This window comes from Mustela lutreola, chromosome 17 (genome assembly GCF_030435805.1).
Source record: "Mustela lutreola isolate mMusLut2 chromosome 17, mMusLut2.pri, whole genome shotgun sequence".
Lineage (NCBI taxonomy): Eukaryota > Metazoa > Chordata > Mammalia > Carnivora > Mustelidae > Mustela > Mustela lutreola.
The window spans coordinates 16,734,416-16,755,432 of NC_081306.1; the positions used below are offsets into that span (position 1 = coordinate 16,734,416).

A 21,017-nucleotide genomic window follows, 5' to 3' on the forward strand; every position below is an offset into this window, starting at 1 on the left:
TAAGGCAGGTCTGTTCCGTATGACTTTTCTCATTTGCTCTTTTCACTCCTGAGAAGTGAAAATTGGATGATGCTTTGAATTATAGTAGATCCAGATTAATTCTAGGCAACACTTAGAGGAAGCTTTCAGGCCAAGTGCTTTAGACATGAAAGCGCTCCCCCTAACGCGCCAGGTGAAAGGCACGACGACTCTATTGCTTGGTGCCAATTACATTTATGGGCTTGTCCCCAGGAGTGCCAGGAAAATGTCAGTTAGTGCTGACACATCGCCAGCTGGGGGCTGTGTCTCGTGGGGCTCTGTTTCGAGGACTTGTTATTAATATGTCCCATTGTGATCTGCAACTCTTTTCAAGGATGGCAAGCCTATCGGGGTTGGTTTTGTGTAGGAACCTCGGGAAATGGGCAGAGCTCAGAGGCTGCGCTTCTCGAACCCCTCGCTGGGCACAAATCACCAGGGTCTTGTCCAAGAGCAGGTTCTGAGTCAGGTCTGGGCCATGGCTGCTGCTGCTGGTGGGCTGGGAAACTCGTGGGAAAGGGGTGGGGGGGCATGGGCCCCGAGCCCAACTGCCCCATGGGGTCCACGTGAGGGCGGTGGGCGCCGCAACGGCCCTCAACTTCACGTTTCTCCTACGTGAAACGGCGATCTCTCCTCTCTAGGATCTTGGGAGGATTCAGAGATGGTGTGTGTGGATCTTCTTCCCACTCCCAGAGGGGAGGGTGAGACTTCTCTCGGGTCACCTTCTCTGCACTTTCAGCTGATACCCATTTTTCTCTCCTAATGAAGCTACTGTTCTTCCTGATCCAGATTTCTCAACACCGGCCCTCCTGCCACTGGGGGCTGTCCTGGCCGTTACAGGATGTTTAAGCAGCACCCCTGGCCTGCAGCACCCTCTCTCCCCAGGTTGCGGCAACCCAAAACTTTCCGAACATTGCCAAATGCCCCCCAGAGTTCAACACTATGTGTCGACTACCTACTTTGGGACAGATCTTATGCCAGGAATGCACTGAGGTTTAAGAGAGACAAAGCCCTGACCCATGGAGATTTTTTTTTTTTTTTTTCCCTTTTAGAGCCACAGTTTTTGCAACTGTTAAATGCGTGTAGCCAAGCTGAAGTCCCAGGCGTGGGGAGGATGAAGTGAGTTAATCTGGTGTCCAGATGGAGCCGAGAGGAAGAGACGCAAGGAGGGTATATGGACTGTGGTGGGGGGGGATCTGCAGGAGGGCCAAGGAAGCAGGACGGTGGGAGCTGAGCTGGGCAGGAAGAGGGAGAAATGGTGGGAACAGGGTATAAAGCAACAGGGAGGGGTTGAGATGGGGGGCACAGAGAAAAAGATAAATGATCAGACAGAAATATGGACATGTGAAGCAAACAGAAAAGGGAGCCCGAGGGGAAGAAGGGAGAAAGCGTGGGCTCTGGGACCCGGGTCAGCCCCACCCCCCCATGGGCGGGACCAGGAAGAGTGTGCTTGGGCCTGTTCTAAGCTCACCTGATTTTGGTTATAAAGAATTAAAACTGCAAATGAAGGCCATTTGCCATCTCCTGCCACTTTCTCTGAATGGGCCCTCACCAGAGGAATGGGGATGGGGCATGGACAGCCTTGGAAAGCCATGAGGCTTCCGTGCCTCATTTTGGTAGTGTTATGATTGCGGTTGTGGTGACCACATTATACACATCTGTAAGCGGGTAACACCGAGGAGCACTAAATGTCAGTGGCCCCAAGTCCCCTGCCCGCCAGGGAACCTGAAGCGCCTGACTCAGGTGCAGTCAAGCTGAGAACACCTGCCCCACCTGGCCACACCTCTCGAGACATCCCAGCGCACACGCGACAAGCCGGCAGCACGGAAAACAGGCAGAGCAAGAATGTTCTCTGGCTGCTGTTGGGACACAGCAGCGACTCCAGCAAACAGTCCTGGGCATATAAAGTACATCTCTCACATTTTAAAAATGATACGATCTCAAACACGTTACTTGGTGAGCTTTCGATTTTATTAGAAACATATCCTGAGAACAATTGAGAAGCCGCGCTCATGGATGCGACAGGTCACGTTACTGGTTCCACAAAGATCTTCCAGAGCTCCTGCAGCAAACAGAGAAAGTAGATTCCCGAGGTTCACAAAGGAGCCGTCACAGTGTCAGAGAGGGAGTAATCAGCAAAGGACAAGAGTCCCACGGCACACGAACCATGGGCAGCATGCGCGCTGGCGCGGGAGCGAGGGGCTGCTTCTGATGGTTGGCAGCTTTGGGCTGCTCTTTCTGCCCTGCTGTGGAAGAGACGTGGGATGGCTAAGTCCTGGCATTCATCCAAGACACACGAGGATGTCACATAATCAAAATGGACCAGAAGAATGGCAGCAAGTTGCCATTTCTCCATTCGGGGAGATCTTTTTTTTTTTTTTTTTTTTTTTTTTTAATTTTTTTTAATTTTTTTTATTTTATTTTTTTTTTAAAGATTTTTATTTATTTATTTGACAGAGAGAAATCACAAGTAGATGGAGAGGCAGGCAGAGAGAGAGAGAGGGAAGCAGGCTCCCTGCTGAGCAGAGAGCCCGATGCGGGACTCGATCCCAGGACTCTGAGATCATGACCTGAGCCGAAGGCAGCGGCTTAACCCACTGAGCCACCCAGGCGCCCCTCATTCGGGGAGATCTTAAGTGCCATGTCCTGTGACTGCTGAATTTCTTAAGGAGCTGATTTTTGTGGCCGTGTGGTGCTCCTCCTGACACGGGCCAGTGGAGAAAGTCCAATTTCTTAGTGGAAACTGAGTCCTCCCCGGGCCGAAGCAGACTGGGTGCCGTCACAGGGAGACGGGCGGGGAGGCGGTGCAGCCACAAACAGAGCGCTGCTTCTCACGCGCCGCAATCACACAGTCCAGAGCTGGGCTCGCTCGGGGAGCGGGACGGGGAGCCTGCGAGGGAGCCCTCTCCCCGCTCCTCCTCAGAACTAGGACTGGTCTCCAAAGACCCAGAGAAAAGGCACAGCCACAAGGCAAAGAGAACAAGTCATTCATTTCAGACCTTTGGACTTGTAGCTCTTGGGATTTTCAAGGGTAATTTTGTTTCTGATTTCCCCCTGACCTGGGTTTAAAAAGAGTAACAGGAAGTGACGTGGTTATAGGATTAAGCCCCAGCTCTACCGCTGTCTGGTGGCATGACTTGCCCTGTCCCGGTATCCTCCGAGGAAGGAGCTCGGCATGGTACCTGGCCTGTGGACTGTGACTAGGACAATGACTCTGAGGCCTAGTTTGATGGACCCACGGTGCCCAGCCGGAAGGGCCATGGGTCATCAGCTAAGCCTGCCTAGTCTGAGAGGCCGGCGTATTTCCAGGGAAGATGTGGCCTCCTGGGGTTCCTGCATCGAGCACCCCACCAAGTGCCCTCGCGCTGCCTTCCTGTGCCATCAACCACCTCCTGTGCTCAGTCCTGCTTCCTCTGGAGCCTGAACTGCCCGCAGGGAAAGAACATGTCCTCAAGTCCAAGGCGACGGTTGGCCCTCACACCCACCAGCAGATGCGGAGCCCCCACTGCAGCCTTCGCCTGCTAGCGCTCCTCTGTCCTGACAGCACCAGGGTGCAGGGCCCATGTCTGGAGGACCCCAGGGTCAGCAGTGTTGCGCACACCAACAAGGGCCCACACACGGTGGGGGCCGCACCTACCAGTTGCTGGATGCGCTCGTAGACCAGGAGCTGCGGGAAGGAGGCCTCCACCGGCTCCACTGTGAAGCGCAGTCGGCCATCCGCGAGCCTCTCCAGCTGCTGCAGCCAGGAGCGGAAGTGGTCGTAGGCCTCGCACGTGACGTCCAGGTGTCTGAGCGTGAAGTTCAGCCTGCAAACAAGCAGCCAACACAGCATGCCTCACATGCTGCTCCCTGACCTCACTTCCCACCGGCGGATTTTCACTGAGCGCCTATGGTGTACTGAGCCCTGAGTGTGCTTCCTTCCTGAATCTGCAGGAGAGCCCGAGAGGTAGACAGGGTCACTGCTTCCATCTTAAAGATGTGGCAACTGAGGCTCAGAGAGTCAAAGTCAGGTGCTAGGATACCACCACGCGAAAAGACTGGCCCTGCCCTGAGCTACAAAGCAGGGCAGGAGGCAGATGCAGACCACTGCCGGCCGGCCGGCCTCCCCTGCTTCCTCTGGCACAGACGGCATGCTGGGTGCCCGAGACCATTTCTGCAGTGAGTGTATGAAGGGCAGGGCCTGAGAGCAGTGGGCAGAGAAGGCTGCTGGGAGGCGGTGGGCGGGCAGCCATCAGAGGGGTGACTTCAGAGCATGTCCTCCCGAGCCATCCCAGTGGGGCCGCTCGGCCACCTCTACACCTTAACCTGCAACACGATTTAACCTGACACTCAAATTCTTTGCTTTTTCCCCTTTTCTTTCCAAGATCTTTAACTACGAGAAATTTCTGACAGTATGATCAACCATCCCAGCTTCAACCTCATGGCTGCTGTGGTCTCTGCCTCCCCGCACACCCAGATGGATTGTTAAAAAGCTAATGCCAACCATCACAGCGTCTCCTCTGTAAACAGCCATGTGTATCACGATAAGATAAAGGATCTTGTTTCTTTGTTTCACCTGAAACAAATGTGAGGATGATTCTTTACTATTTCCGTATCTAGTCAGGGCAGGGCTCTCGAGGTTTCCCTTTGTCTATAAAATAAGGATCCAGGCAAGGTCCATGTGCTGTCACTGCTCCTGTGTGCCCTGAAGAAGCTCCTTGATAGTATCCGCGTGAACAGCGCTGTGATGGATATGCCCAGGGGGACGGCGGCGACACAGCCATGATCACTTCCCCAGGGCAGATTTCTAGATGCTGCACTGCTGGGTCGTTAAGTAGGGTTGGCTTCATGGCTTTTTTTCCCTTTAGGATTTTATTTTTAAGTAATCTCTACACCCAATGTGGGGCCGAACTTACGACCCCAAGATCAGGAATCATATGCTCTACTGACTGAGGCAGCCAGGGGCCCCGGTTTTATTTCAATTGCTTTTAGAAGAGCTGTGCCCCAGCACAGGAATTGGAGAAAACAGTGTCAAGTGTCCAGTACTGTGTCACCACAAAACAGACATGCCTTCAGTGGGAGCCCTAATGCCTCAGGATGTGCAAGTGCAAACGTCCTGGAGGGGCTCCGTCTGGACTGGGAGAAGACAGGCATTCCTGGGGCCCTGAGGTATCACAGAGGGGACATTCACAAAGAGAGGCCCTCGACAGAGTGGTGGCCGCTGGGCCAGCTCTGGAGAACGGGTGTGTTTACGGGTCGTCGGCTCACACGTCAGCCAGGACGGGTTCCCTGCTACCCTCCCCAGCCTTCCTCTCTCCTCCGATGAGGTGGGGGCAGGCAGACGACAGGAGGCCACATGGGTAAGGGGTGGCATTTGCTGGTACCCAGCAAGTGCTCAGTGAGCAAGTGACAGGACGACACTATTAAGTGCGCTCAGAAGGGGGTGTCTGGTTTTCGGGGGCACAGAGCTCACCTCTTCTCCACAGACAGAATGGCTGTGCAGGCATTTTCCAGTTTGTGAATGAGGCGGGACAGCGTTCTAAACAGAGCGTCGGTGAGGTCATCATCGTAAAACACTGCGGGGAAGGAACCGGGCAACGGGAAAATGCAACCGTCAGGGAGATCCGTCCCTCAGGGGACCCCGCACACTGCACCTGGTCGCCATGAACGTGCAGTGGCAGCAGCTCACAGGCTGAAAACCGCAGATGGGTGAGGCCGGGCCCCGGGGAGGGCTCCCCGAGGGGCGTGGTCACCATGACTGGGACATCTTACCCTCGGCCGCGAGCAGGATGGTGGTGTGGCTGTATAGGTCGGAAACGTCCTCCTGCGACCAGCTGAAGGGGACCTCCGGGTCTGTGAAGAAAAGCCATGTTGCACACGTTCAGCTCTGAGGCTGAAAGAAGCTGCGGGAGAGGAAACAGAGCTGGGGGTAGCTTGGAAAGGAGGGCCCCGCCAGGCAGGTCTGAATCCTAGTGCCCCAGCTTCAGGGCCACAGCTGCCCATGTGGCTGCCAGGGGTCTGCCTGCCTTGAGAGGCAGGTACTGCTGCCCCCGCAAACTTGCTGGGTGACCCCGAGAAAGGGGTTTCACCGCTCTAGGTTTCAGCTCTGCACCAGAATGGGCATAGTGACGCTGCCCTCAAGGACTGCTGGGGAGGTCGGTCACCTAAGGTGCTCAATGTTTGGCAGGTGACCGAAGTTTTCATACAAAGAGCAACCAGGCATGCAGGTCTAAAACAGTCTCTATAATAAATGTAGAACACTCTCCCACCCAGTTGGCTCTGAAGCCACAAGGCTGACTACCCGCCATGGACAGAGGACAGACCACTGTGTTGGGAGGCTGCCTCCCAGCCCTGGGCAGGCGCTGAACCCGGAGCACCCATCCTCACCTCAAACTCAGGGATTACTGTGCCTACTATACGGGGACACCACCAGTCTGAGTGACAGAGCAGGTGGGAGCTGCCTGCAACCGTCATTCATCGGCTGATAGAGCGGAGTGGCTGTGAGCCAAGGGACTGTGGGGACAGCCAGGACCATCTGCCCAGCCCAGGCCATGGGGCTGACATCCCAGAGGTGGGACAAAGGGCCGTGAGTCTGGCAGGATGTGGGAGATGCGCACCAGTGCACAGGTCGTCTTTGAGCCAGTCCAGTTCTTTGACCTTAACTACACCGCCTGCAAAAGCAAAACCAAGCAGAATGTCCAACTCAAAACAGAGAACAGGCTAACTCTGCCCAAACCCCTCCGTCCCTCCAACATCCTCGCCACCTTCCTCCTTCCCTGCACAAATTTTGAGTGCTAGGTCTCTGGTCTGGCATTGGACACAGGGAATACAATGATTTAGAAGGTGCGTCCCTGTCCTCGGGGACCAGCAGCGCAGGAGAGGCTGGCCGACCAATGTGCATCCACCAGGCCACGCGGTCAGAGCACAGCTTGGATATGTGCCAGGGCGACAGGAGGAGGCAGGAGCTCTGGCTGCAGCCTGGGGTGTCAGGGGAGGCTTCAAAGAGAAGGTGAGTCATGTCTGCTCCTCCCTTCCAGTTCGTGTTGACGGGGCATTCAGTGATGTGACGGGGGATCACGTAGACAGGCGCCTGCCCCGTGGAGCGTGTGGCCGAGTGGGGTGGCAGATACCTCTCAACTGGTCGCACAGATGTCAAAATGCAAAGGTCTGAGGTGAAATGAGGCTCTGGTAGGGAACTGTGACCTCGTCTGGAGGTCTGGGGATCTGAGTATGGTGAGGAACTGACATGAGGGGGCGGGACCCTCAGACAGGCCAGGACGGCCGGCACGGAGCGGGTCCTGGGAGGCAGGGGCTACAGACGACAGGGCCAGACCGCTCCGGGATCTGGGGCAGGCAGAAAGGCTCAGTGTCCTCTCAGACAGCAATGGGAGACCTCGGAAGGCTCTGAAGCCCGAGGGCTGGAGTGACCTGATCTGAGCAGGTAAGTGACGCCTGGGCTGCTCGGAGAAGGTCTGGACAGGAAGTCCAGGGAGGAGAGGCTGCCAGCATCTCTCACGTCAGCTCATTTCTGCGGGTGCTACAGAAATCCACCAATCAGGCAGACGAGGGTGGGAGGGTGGTCCGGGCAGAGGGAAGAGCACGAGAACTGAGTGCTCGGCTCGCTGGACAGGGCGGGATGGGGGTGGACAGCAAGGCCATCGGGGCCAGGCCGGAAAAGGAGGCAGGGGTCGGACTAGGAGGTTTGGCAGCCTGGACGTCACCCCAGTGTGCAGTGAAGCGCCTGGCCTGCGTTTTGAAAGGTCATTCTAGATGCTGCATGGAGGACAGCCTCGGTGGGTCAGACAAGAAGCCGGGAGATCAGGAGGGGGCTGATGTGACGTCCAGGAGGGGGAGAGCTAAAGCAGGACGCGGCAGTGGGCAAGGGACGAGCGGATGACGCAAGCACAGAATCGTCGGATGCGGAGCTCCGTGAAGCCCAGGGACTGTGGCTCACCCGGGTCTGCACACCCAGCTCCCAGGGTCCCGGTACAGGGGGTTCGTCCCACTCCCAAACAGAAAGGCCTCCCTCCCACGGGGAAGAGCCGCTGGGCCTCACCTCCAGCAGCAGTCAGGTGGCCGTTGAGGGCAATGTTTCGCTGGCACATGGCCAAGAGATCTGCACCGACATCTGGAACGACAGAAGGGCACGCCATGAAACCCCGGCCACCACCGCACTCTCATCTCCAGGGTCGATAGCCTGACGGCAGAGAGGTGCAAAATGGAAAATCAAGTTTCTCCTGTGTGTTTACTGCCAACATGAACTATCTTCACTTTAAGGCCCTTTTTAACCACTTCTCCCTTTGGTAAGAGGTGAGAGGGCTGGTGGGGATGGACTGTGCAGTCCAGAGGGAAGGGGTGAGCGCGCCTGTTTTGACTGTGTATGAAAGAAACAGGTATGGGTTTTTTCATGAGATTCACTGAGACACAGAGCAGATTCCTACATGCTGGGGGTGTGCTCTCAGGCATGCTGTTGTGGCCACCCATTTCTCCTGAGCTGCCCGGTGCTCTGATGTGGTGGGGCTTCCCTTTCTTTGCGCAAAACCAATCCTTAGTACTATGCATCCTTGAAGGGACAGGGGGTGCAGGGCTGTGGGTATTTTACCAAAACTTAATTTTTACTTAGGAGAGTGTACACTTAAAAGGCACAGAAAGCTGTGTGAGTGACATCTGCCCAGCTCACTATGGCTGTGGATGACCTGACCCCGTCCCATCACCACTGAGGACTCTCCATTCCAGGGAACATGCAGAGCCTGGGACACACCTATCCCTTTCCGGGGGCCACTGGGTAGAGAGAACATTGATGGTGTGTGCCTGACAGCACACAACCGGTTTAGCAGCTTGTAAGGCTTTATGGCAGCTTTTGTTCAAATAGGTCTTCTGTGGGATTCTAACATATAAAACAGGTAAGAGAGAGCAGCTTTGGCTGAGTGGCAGTGGGAGACCAGAGCCCTGGGGCTGCCCCCCAATTATCCCTTTGCCGGCCCGAGGGAGGGCACAGACTCCGCTCCATGAAAACCAGTCTGAACCCTGGGTGTACCCCCCACCCCCACACACGTGACAGTGGCCATGTGTATGACCTGGGGCCAGTGCTTGACCTTACTCTTAGTCTGCCCATCTGGATGAAGGATGGTGACAGGGTCCCTGACTCCTGCCCAGGGTCACTGTGAAGTCACCGGCAGGCGCTGAAGCCCATGAAAGGCTTTGCCAACTAGAAGGTGCCGTGGAGATGCAAGCTCCCTTCTTTGTGCCAGGAAACCCCCTCTCAAGGACAAGACAACTTGAGTATATGCTGTTGTTGGGCACGAGGCACAGGCAAAGCTCTTGGGTGGTGCATGATGGCTTGACTCTGGGAAGGGCTCGCTGACAATTCACAGGCGCCCTGGCACGGAGTGGAACCAGGGGCTGCCCTGCACATGCCCAGCCAGCGGCCAACGCAGTATCTGGAAAGTGTGCCAGCATCAGGGGGATCCCTAATTTCCCTTTCCTGTCTCAGAAGCAACAAAATGGGTGCTGTGGGGACAGGAACTGGGGATCAACAAGATGCAAAGCAGAGCAGCAGATGTCCCCTTTCTGCAGACACTGAGGATTTATAGTGCAGTGACCACCCCCCCCCCCATGAGATCCTTCCCTCTTATGAACTGGTACACGCTTTTGGAAAAAGCGTGTGGGCTAGAGTGGGTGTAGTTGAGAGCATCGCGCCCTTGGAAAAGTCTGGGTGTCACCACTGAACTGCAGGTACATGACATCCCATCACTGCTGCGGTGGGGGGAGTGGGGGATTCTATGGCACTTTCTGTCACATTTCAGCAGCTTCTATGTGAGTCTAACGTTACTTCAAATAAAAACTGAGAAAGAAATCACTTGGCAATATGTATCACAAGCTTAAAAAAGGAGTGCCTGGGTGGCTCAGTCGTTGGGTATCTGCCTTCAACTTGGGTCATGGTCCTAGGGTCCTGGAATCAAGCCCCGCATCGGGCTCCCTGCTCAGTGGGAGGCCTGCTTCTCCCTCTCCCAGTCTCCCTGCTTGTGTTCCCTCTCTCGCTGTCTCTCTGTTAAATACATAAAATCTTAAAAAAAAAAAAAGCTTAAAAAGGGTCAGACCTGTTTCTAGGAACCTAATCGCAGGATCAGCAGACAATGGTGAACAAAGGTGTTCACCGCAGGGCCAACTGAGAAAATTGCAAATAGAAAAACAAAAACACCAAAGCACATGGGAACAACCAAAATGTCCAGACACAGGAAAATGGTTTAAAAAAAAAAAAAAAAAAAAAAGATGAACTATTACCTGAACATTAAAAGTCATATTTCTAGTTTCTAGTGATTTTGGAAAATATTCTTGAAAAAATGTTTTCCTGCATTTTGGACTATGAATACATAGTCCAATTTCAGCTACTACTTGGGAGTATGTATACTCAGAGAAAAAGGGGAAAGAGGATTAAAAAAAAAAACAAAAACCCATATACAAACAGTTCAAGTAATGGTTCTAAAGCTCTAGGAGTACCGAGACTCTGTCTTATTCACTCCTGGATCTCCTGTATCTTGGACCATATCTGCATAGAGTGGACACTTGATAAACTGCATACTATTGAACGAATCTGGGGATTGTAAAAGTCTGAGTCAATTTGACTTGCTGTCCTAAGAAGTTTCCACTTCTGAGACAAGTACTATAGTAGGCAAGTTCTTCCTAAGCAAGTACTGTGGTAGGCAAGACTTCTATACCGGGGAAAACACCATGAAGCCTGTTTCCAAGCCTTACAAAAAGGTGGAGCCCCCCTGGTTTTCTGAGCCTTCCGTGCTTCCGTGGGCTGTGAGAGATGTGGGCAGGGCAGCGGGGCCTCCTGCACTGTTAGTGCTCCTGCACCTGCGGGCGGTGCTGGGCTCTCCCCGCGTTGCTGAGAAATCAGCAGAGGGTGCAGAAAACCAGTGGAAAAGTGTGGAAAAGTCAATAGCAGCCAAAGTTCCATCTCTGGCTGTTCTGCCTCACTTCCTGACAGTCAAGCAGGCCCTGTGAGGAGACTACTACCCCTTAGCCTACGACGGCGGGCCTACCTGTACAGTAAACGGTACGCGCCACGGTGGCTGCGATGATGCTGGCCAGCCCCGTGCCCGCCCCGAGCTCCAGCACGGTGCGTCCCTGGAAGAGGTCCCGTTGGAACAGGATGTAGTCGGCCAGGAGCAGGGCACCCCGCCACACCTGGGGGAGAGACGGACAAGGAATGACAACTGATGTGAGGCTCCAGGGAGACCCTTTGGGGCCACAGGAAGTGGACAGGACCTACCCACCTGCTTGCCAACATCCTCCAGGGGGGTGGCCATGGTGTGCTCTGGACAGGATGGAAACCAAGAGAAAGGGCCGTGAAAATGGGGACGGACAGAACACAGACAGACGAGGTGTGTGGCATTCTGCAAACACGGCCGGATGGGTCCTAGAGCTGAGCGTTCTCCAGAGCGGCAGAGACACGGGTCGTGAGACAGTCGGGAGGGGCTGCGTGAGTGTCACTCACATAACTGGGTGTCTCCACCCCTCAGCCTAGAGATGAGGGTCACTGCAGGTCCTGGACCAGCCTGGTCACCACCCACCCCCAGCCCCGACTTCACTTTACTGTGCTCGGTAACTGCGCGCTAGTCACAGCGTATTTATGTCGTCTGGGCCGGCTCTATGCTGACAACAGTCATGGTGCATTCTGCATGTTTCTTACACTTAGAACCACAACAGACGTCAACAAAGTCAGTTTGAGTATATATCCTATTTCAGATGAACTATGGGAAGGTGTATTCTCAAGCACAAAATGTATTAGGATAAAATCTGGTGGTGGCATGGAGGGCGGGGGAGAGAACAGAAATAGGAGACCAAAGGGAAAAAGGAACGTGGCAAACATCTTGGCTGGTAATGAACTGGCTGGCGCGTTCTGAAGCAGGTAGAGGATGGCTGTCAAATTAAAACACGCACAACACATGCGCAGTGCAGGGGTGCTCCACGTGCACGCCAGACTTGCCTGCATCAGACTACATGCTTACAACGGAAGAGGAGAAGGGACTGAGGGACCGAGGCAGGGCTCAGACCCGTAGGATCGGAAGCAGCCTCCCCGAGGCTTTGCCCTACGAGGTGAGGGGGGCAGCCTGCACGCCTCTGGTGTTTGGTCCCCCAATGCGGGATCTGACATCATGACCCTGAGATCGAGACCTGAGCTGAGATCAAGAGTCAGGAACTCAACTGACTGAGCCAGCTAGGTGTCCCTCCCCTCTGGGTACTTTTTAATTGGTGTCTCAGATGGGCCCATAGCTGGAAAACAATGACCTGGTCTGTAGGTCAGAGGAAAACGATGGTCAGGAGACTGACAAATGCTCTGTACGAGGCCCCGTACAGGCACATACTGGGCATTATTTATTAAATGATCACCAAAGGGCAGTATCCTGGGCCCCAGTTTATAGGTGCAAACACAGTCTCTGGGTGGGCAAGACACTTGTCAAAGGTCACCTGGCTCACGAAGGGTTGAGGTGGGTCAAAGCCTAGCTCTGCAGGGCACCAGAGTCCAAGACCTGGTCCCTTCCCAGATGGACGCATACAGCTGGGGGTGGAACACCCGGGGGTTATCCCTGCAGCTCAAGCATTTAATCGCCTTGCCACGAGCTCTCTCCAGGGTGCGTAGGACTGATGGCATGCTGAAAAGAAGGGCCTTACCATGAGTCTGTGAGATGGGCAGGCCGGAAACCTGACCATACACGGGACTTCTGCTGTGGGACCTTGCAGCCTGCAGGATACATTCCCAGGACGTTAAACACCCAGACACCAGAGGCTGAACCCTCTGTACGGAATAACCAAGTCTGCCACTCCTCTCGCAGGAAGGCCAATTAAGTGAAGGCTGAGAGCAAAATGAGCCACCACAGGCCCCCGAGGACCCCCAGGCCCCCCGGGACAGAACTTCCCAACATGACATAAAAACACAGGCTGTGGTGGGGCGCCTGGGTGGCTCAGTTGGTTAAGTGTCTGCCTTCAGCTCAGGGTCATGATCCCAGGGTCCTGGAATCGAGTCCTACAGCAGGCTCCCTGCTCAGTGGGGTCTGCTTCTCCCTCTCCCTCTGCCTGCTATTCCACCTGCTTGTGCTCTCTCTGTCAAGTAAATAATAAAATATGAAAAATAAACAAACAAGAAAAAAACCCCAAAAAGAACATGGGCTCTGAAATCAGACAGACCTAGATGCAAACTGTCACTCTGCCACTAACTGGCTGTGTGACCTGGGGCAAGTTCCTCACCCTCTCTGATCTCTGTTCCCACCTCTGTGAAACCGGAAGGCTCCTCCCTGGAAAGGCTATGAGGAACAGAGGTAATCATGGAAAACATGGAGTAGGGTTCTGGTGTGACTTCCACATCACCCTTAATGGAACGGACTAGAACACAGCCTGCGTGGTTCCGAGCAGGCACTCACTAACTACCTGTTGCATGGACGTGTGGATGGATGAGAGCGCTGGTGTTTTCAGAGTGCCCTAAGTGACCCTGTGCCCCCGACCCATGCCAGTGTCCAGGCTTATGGGGGCCTCAGACGCATTGATCAGACTCAACACAGAGTGCTTTCCCCCGAGATGAGCAATGCCAGGGGAGGCAACAGTCCTGGCCGTGGAGATGGACATGGATTCAGAACCTTCCTCGCCGCCCCCCAGCTGTGGGGCGTCAGGCTTGTGGCTTGCTATCTGTATACACCTCCTGAGCCCCAGAGGAGGGCTGTAGAGTCTTCTTTTTATAAAGTGAGGTAGGTCAAACGTCTAAACATGACAGGTGCTTAACATCACTGGCCCACTTCCTGCCCCAGCTTCCCATCAATACTGGCATTTCTAATGCGCCGCTTCCAGGATCTAAAATCCTGGTGTCACCACACCCCTCTGCCCGGCGGAAGACACTTGCTGCTGCTTCTCCACGCCCGCGGGAACCGGGAACTCGTTCCCGCCCAACTCCTGCCACATCCCTACCCCCCTTCCCAGGCATCTTCTAGCGCCCGGTCCCTCCGACTGGCCTGCAGGCTTCCTCCAGATCGATTCTGGTCTACCTCCCTCTCTCCCTGCCACGCTCCGGCTCCAGAATCTCCCATGGCACCCTGCTGCTGCTGAGTCTTCCAGCAACTCTACCCTGAGCCACAGCTCCAGCATGCTGATTTGCATCAAAACACTGATGTGGGAGGTGGTGGCAGCAGGGCTCCCCAGGAGAGGCAACAGCGAGGCTGGGATATGTGCAACTCGGAATGTGTTAGGAAACATGAGGCTGGGAGCAGGAAGTACCTGACTGGCTCAGTCAGTTAAGCATCCAACTCTTGATCTCAGCTCAGGTCCTGATCTAAGGTCGTGGGTTCAAGCCCCACACCGGGCTCTGTGATGGGCATGGAAGGAAGGAAGGAAGGAAGGAGAGGAGAAGAAAAGACTGAAGACAGAATGGAAGGTAGGCAGGGAGGGAGGGAGAAGAGGCTGGGGGCAGGCCCTCCAGGAAGGAAGCGGAACACAGCACAGGCCCACAGGTGAGAAAGCGCATGGAGGGGGAGTACTGAGCAGAGCCGTGTCAGGCAAGGCCCAGTTGCCTGGACTGTATCCTGAGAACAATGGGGAGCAGGAGAGGGACCTGTGCGTCCCAGACAGTTCCTCCTGCTGGCAGTGGCACTACCTGAGCTCAGTTTCAGTGTCGCCACTTCTGGTAACTCGCCTGATTCCACTACACCCTGGCCCGGGCCTGCACACAGAGCCCATGAGCAAACGCCCTGCACCCTGATCCACACTACAGTGCCGCACCGGTGGCCGGCGAGCCGACCTGGACTCACCTATTCTGATGACATCCTGGGGGCTGCTCTCTCGTGCTTCGTCTGCCAGGGGGTCATCTTCCTCCTGTGTTAGAATCGTGGGATGTACCTTGTCTCTTGGAGGCTCTGCTGGCTCGGCGTCCGAAGCTGCCCGCGGTCTCCTCTCGACGTCCAAATCCCCGTCCTCATCAAGCCGAGCTCCCACCCCCTCCTGGCTGGTGGCGTCACTACTGCAGCCACTCCCCAGAGGGGGCCTGGTGCTGCCTGGCCCAGAAGCCGATGTCTGCTCTGCAGGACCCATGCCATGACGGCCACCCTCAGCCCCGGAGTCTGTCTGAGAGTCTTGGTTCCACAGAAGCTTGAACTGGGACAGGAAAACTGGAAGGCAAGACAAACACAAAAGGAGAATTATCTCCAAGCTGTCTCCTCCTTACAGAAAATCTGATTCCCACCCGGACAGAGTTTCAAAGTCTGCTGGAGACCTCCTGGTGGAGGCCTAGTAATGGCCACAGAAAAGGCCCATTTGGCTCAGCCAAGAAGCTGGGGCCACGGACAGCAGCTACCATCTGATGAGCATCTACAGTGAAGGTGCTCGGCCCCCACTATCTTAGCCCTCCCTGCTGCTATGAAGACAGGGGTGCCAGCTACTCTTTACAAACGTGGAAACTGAGGCTTCGGGAAGTTAAGGGAGCCGACAAGGCCGCACAGCTTTTGACATAGCTGAGGCAAAACCCAAACCCAGTTCGCCTGACTCCTAAACTCGTGCCACTTTGTACTACACTGTTCTACCTCCTAAGGGTTGGAGAACAGGACAAGGACACCGAGCAGCCTTCCCCATCCGGTGACTAGAACGTCACTGAGACGAGTTTCAGTAAGAGTGTGTGTTCCAGAGAGGTGGGCTGGAGGTAGGGGTGCAAGGGTTCGAGAGGACAGTTCTGGACTACAGTCCTCTATCTCCCCAGGATACCTAACCCCAGGCCAGCCACTGATCTGTTCTGGAACTCTGGCTCCTGAATTTAGGGTCCAAACTGGGTCATAAGGGAAAGCGGAGTATTAATCACACCACAACAAGCTAATACAGGGTGGTCAAAGCTGGGGAGGGTGGCCAGGGAGGACCTGAGTGGGGTGATGTTTGGAGTCAAGGCTGGGAAGGAAGAACCTTCTAGGTTAAACAGCAGCAAGGACAAAGGCACGGAGGGAAGAAGTGTGTGCAGTGTATGGATAGAAAGGAGCAGAGAAAGGTTAAATGTGAACACACAGGCAAGGCCTGTGTTGGGCTGGGCTTCACAGGCTGGGGTGAAAAGTCTGATTTTATTCTAAGAGCCAGGCCGAGTCACTGGAGGGCCTAAATCAGGGTGCTGATGTGATCTGGATTTTCAAAAGATCCCCTTGGTTGCTGCGGCGATGAGTAGGCAGAGGGTGTGCAGAGCAAAGCCAGGGAGCCCCGGTGGGAGGAGCTGGAGGCCCCCAGCCTAGTGACAAAGGGGGCTGACCTGGGGTGGGGCAATGGAAGCCTGAACCCTGTCTCCTGAACGGAACATGGGCTTCCTGAGGGCAGGGCTCATTCCCTTCTACATTTCCAGCATCAAGCCCTGCCCACCCACCCCCCAATCTTGCACAAAGTAGGTGCTCAGGAAAGCACAGGACTTCACTCAATGCAACAAGGGTACTTAGGAAGTGGCGTGAGGGTAACGGTTGAACAATGCAATCTACCTAGTCTTTTACCCAAAAAGAGGAATATGAGAAAGCAGAAAACAAAATGAAATCCACGGGGTGCTGGGCCCCTCTGCACGTGTCCTGGACCTTACCAGGCTGTCCCATGCCATTCAGCCGCACCATGAGGTGCCTGTGGTTCGGGGTGTAGAGGTGGACATCTGAGAGCACAGTGTCACTTTTGAAGGTGACCTCGTCCATGGCTGGGGTGGGGGCCAGCTACCATGGCCGGGCTCTACATGAATCATGGGACAGCAGCACCTGGAAGGCAAGATCAAGTCCTCAGGACAGCTGGTCCCAAAGGGGATCAAGTGTAAACACTCCCCAGCCTGGTGGTAAACAGTTTTGCATCACCCCAGGAGAATATGCTCCCCTTTTTCAATTCTCTTTTATTTTTCCTAAAGGAGAAAGTCTCAGGGCCTTTGCAAGGGAAAGAATCCAGCTACAATTGTGTTATTTTGTTTGCAGTGTGTTCATTTTCACAGGAATCTTTTATTTATGGCAAAGGATCTGAATTTCCATTTATACTGATTAATACTGATAAAGGAAAGTTTTCCTTTCAATTTTTTCCAACTTTTTTATCGTGAAAAATATTCAAACAGACAAGAAAGTTGAGTGGACAGCATAATATACAGCCATATACCCACTGCTTAGATCCAGTGATGAACGCCTTTTCATATGGGGTCGAGTGATCTGTCTACCTGGGTTTTTGCTCCCCTGAACTGAAAGGAAATTCTAGATATCACGTTTTATCTCAAATTCCTCTACCGTGTCTCTTAAGACATGCTGTCACATAACCATAAGCCCATTAGCAGATCTAAGACCATTTACGATTCCCTTGCACCATTTAAAACCTCATCACTATCCATATTCCCTTGCACCATTTAAAACCTCATCACTATCCATAGCCGATTTTCTCCATTTCTCATGCAAATATCCTTTATTGCTGGTTTTTCCTAAAACAGTATTCAACCACAATTTACACTTTGCGTTTAGGGACTTCCCCTTTAGTTTTTTTTTTTTAATTCTAGAAGTTGACTCCTGCGGCCCAAATTTGCTGCTTGAAAACATTCTTTTGACATTAAAAGGGGAGGGGAGTCTTATCAAAGGAAAAGCAACCAAGGCAATCACCATACTGCTGCTGTGCAGATGCGGAAAATTACCGGGCAACACAGCAATACCCAAGTGTGGAAAACCACACCTGAGGCAAGAGGGTCAAAACAGGAAGGCTCTCTCTCCAACCAAATGTTCTGCCTCATCAGAAAGCATTAAAGTAGGTGCTTGGGAAAGGACAGGACTTCACTCAATGCAGCAACTTGCAGAGTCATGGGCTGGGATGCTCGGCGGGGCAGGTGTAAACCCCAGGCTCCCACTTTGTGGCTATGTGACTTGGGGGAAATCACTTCACCTCTCTGGGCCTGTTCCTTCAGCTATATTCTCACCCTGAAGGGTTCCTGGGTTGTAAAGAACTGAGCAGAGTCCATGGCCCACAGCAGTTGTTAATTCCTTGTGTTGGGGCTGGTTTTAGACATTCGGCCCAAACCTGTCCATAAACCCTGACCTCCTAACAGGAGCTGTTCCTACCTGGGTAGGTGTGTGCACTAGCTGTATGTCCTAGGCTTGCCACGAAACCTCTAGGGCCTCTAGTTCTTCAGCTGGAAAATGGGATCATCATAACCCAGGCTGTCCTCACAGTCTGAGCACACATCACTGGAGTTTCTACATTTAAAGACTTGCCACGGGGAAGCCAAAGTTGTATCTACACAAAAAATTTTTGTGAAAAGCTGGCCCGTTGTTAAATTAGTTTCCAGGCTGGCTTTCCCAGCATAAAGCCAGTGGGTTGTGAAGTGAGGCTGTGAACCTAGAAAAATGATGTAGGATTTCACTGCGCCGGTGAAAGTGACAGAGGAGAAATGCTCCATCCTCACTCAGGCAAAAGCCCTCAACCAGCGAGGACTGGAAAATTAGGCTGCATCCAAAAAGGGGACTAAATGTCTCCAAGTTAGTTGTGGCTCTCCCAGGACTGCAAGATGTCCTGGGGGAAAACTGAGAACTTCTTACATATAGTTTTTGGAGGAAAAAAATCCTCTCTGATGACACTATGAACATCAAACATGAACCAAAGGAAGCTGTTTCTTGCTATAGGGCAATTTTGTTGGAAAAACTATAGCCCACAGATAAGCCCAATACTATAATTGCACATCAACTTTTTTCTTAAGTATACACAAAAACAAAACTCAAATTCTTCACTCTAGTTGAATTTTCAGTTTTAAAATTCAAACTACCCAGACTTCCTGGAAATGTACCCCACAACCGAGTACCAGGAATTGGAATCCCTTTAGAGGGTTTCTCCTCTATCTGGGAAGAGAGGTGTCTTGTACCCACCTCCCTGCCTGTGTGAGGATTAAATGCAACAATGACCGGTTTTAGGGTTCGGGGCATAGTAAGTGGATAACAAATAACAACAGTGAATACTAAAAATAAAATAAAATAAAAACAAAACAAAACAAAAAACCCCAGTGAATACTGATCATTGTAGCAATAATAATTATTACTGAAGAGTGTTTATTGAAGATGGAAAAAGGCAACAGTTTTCTACTCAGGAATAGCTGACTCAGAGTCTCTGTCTGGGAATGCTACATACAACTGGATGTGCTTCAGTGCCGTCTAAAGGAGGAAAAGAACACCCAGACTGCTGATCGGATGATGGGACACCCCACCCCCCCGACCTCCCTGGGGCTGCAGGTTCATCCTGCAGCAGCTTGGCTCTCTAAAGCCGTGGGGGCCAGACTCAGACGCTCTCAGCCTTTCTCCCCTAGGGTCCGCCCAAAAGCAGTTTGCTGGGATCTGAGGACTGAAATACGTCCCCGCCTCCCAGGCTTTCCCTCTGCCAGGTGCCACTCAACTCACTCATTCAACCATGGAGATTTGGGTGAAGTTCTAGGACAGTTCGTGTCCCAGCGCGGGATAATGCAGCGCAGGGAGTGAAGACTGGGAAGCTGGAGGGACCGCGGTCCAGGGCGGCTGTAGCGGCGCGCAGACTCAGGAGTCAGGGGCTCCAGGGACCTCCTCCCCTCCCGGGACTCCTCTTTTTGTCTTGCCGCCTCCCTGAACGCCTCTCAAAAGGCAGTCACAGCTCGGCCTCGCCCTCCCTTCTTAATCCGGAACCGAGAGGGCTGCTTGGACCCCGGACAGAAACCCACCCGACAACAGGACTCCTTCGCCCACCACCATTGCTCGGCAGGGGGACACTGAGGCCCAGTGGGGACTCGGCCTCCAGGTTGGTGGGGGCTCTGTTTCAAGGTTAGGCGCCCTGCTAGGAGGCTCCCTGCAATCTCCCCAACCTGCCGCCTCTCCCGAGAGCTTACCTGCCACGGGCTGCAGAAGGAAGTCCACGATATGCTACAGGGACCCGGCTCAGGCAGCCGCCATAGTAGGCGGCCTGCGCAGGCGCGGCCACGCCCCTCCTGGCGCGCCGGCCGCCGCCGCAACGTGGCCACGCCCGCCCCCCCCCCCCCCCCCCCCCCCCCCCGCGCCGGAGCTGCCCTGGCGGCGGCGTCCGCGTCTGCGGTACGCGTCTGTGGCTAGAACCGGCGGGACTTCGTTCCCGGTCCTTTGTGCCTTTCGCCATTCACGAGCCTGACACAGACCTGCCTTGTCGGGCCTCGAGGGTCCTCCCGTAAGTTATGGCCCAGCGGCAGCCCTACTTTGTGGTCACCTCTTCCGGGAGCCTTCCTTGAGTCCCCGTTCTCCAGCTCATGTAGACCCGTGTCTGGGCTCTTCTCAGTCCGAGCACCTGTGACTCGGGTCGTGAGACCTGCTCACCCGCCTCCAGCACTAGGGTCTGAGTGCATGGGGGGAGAGGAAGCTGCTGGTTCGCCTCTGCAACCCACGCTGGACTTAACCCTGTCCAAAACGGGACAGAGATCAATGCTTGTAAAGCAGTTAGCATCAGCAGCTCAACTTAGAAGTTTTATATATATATATAAATTTTTTTGAGAAGCTTTTTATTTTTGTGAATTTGTTTGTATTTTTTTCACCGTTATATGTGTCCTCTTTAATCCCCAGCCCCGCTCACCCCCCCAACAATTTGTTCTCTATAGTTAAGAGTCTTGTTTCTTGGTTTCCCTCTCTCTCTCTCTCTCTCTCTTTCCTTTGCTCATTTGTTTCATTTCTTAAATGCTACGTATGAGCGAGATCCTATGATATTTCTCTTTCTGTGACTGATTTATTTCACGCAGCATCGTACTCTTTAGCTCATTCCATGTCATTGCAAATGGCAACTTCATTCTTTTTGATGGGTGAATAATATTCCATTTTCTATCATCCATTCGTCAGTCGGTGGACACTTGGGCTGCTTCAGTATCTTGGCCCTTGTAAATAGCAGCAATCAATGCTGCTGTAACAAAGGGTGCATGTATCCCTTTGAATGAATGCTCTTGTGTTCCGTGGGTAAATACCCAGGAGTGGCAGTGCTGGATCTTAGGGTAGTTCTATTTAATTTATTTGAGGAATCTCCGTACCGCTGTC

The 21,017-nt window shown here is 53.6% G+C and overlaps 1 protein-coding gene across 4 annotated transcripts; it reads right to left on the minus strand.

The window, feature by feature from the left end:
- Positions 1-1,968: 1,968 nt before the first annotated feature.
- Positions 1,969-19,944, minus strand: METTL22 (methyltransferase 22, Kin17 lysine). Of its 4 annotated transcripts, none has more exons than XM_059154905.1 (11): positions 19,856-19,944; positions 16,583-16,748; positions 14,796-15,152; positions 11,277-11,317; positions 11,043-11,187; positions 8,051-8,122; positions 6,612-6,665; positions 5,767-5,847; positions 5,468-5,570; positions 3,653-3,821; positions 1,969-2,077 (listed from the first exon to the last, which is right to left on the minus strand). In XM_059154905.1, exons 2-11 carry the CDS (start codon positions 16,686-16,688, stop codon positions 2,042-2,044), a joined length of 1,164 nt encoding a protein of 387 aa, XP_059010888.1. In that variant the 5' UTR covers positions 16,689-16,748; positions 19,856-19,944; the 3' UTR covers positions 1,969-2,041. The 4 variants fall into 4 exon arrangements, with proteins under 4 accessions (XP_059010888.1, XP_059010887.1, XP_059010886.1 ...); XM_059154903.1 differs by lacking the exon at positions 1,969-2,077 and adding an exon at positions 2,113-2,261; XM_059154904.1 differs by lacking the exons at positions 1,969-2,077; positions 6,612-6,665 and adding an exon at positions 2,111-2,261.
- Between the last annotated feature and the right edge of the window lie 1,073 nt (positions 19,945-21,017).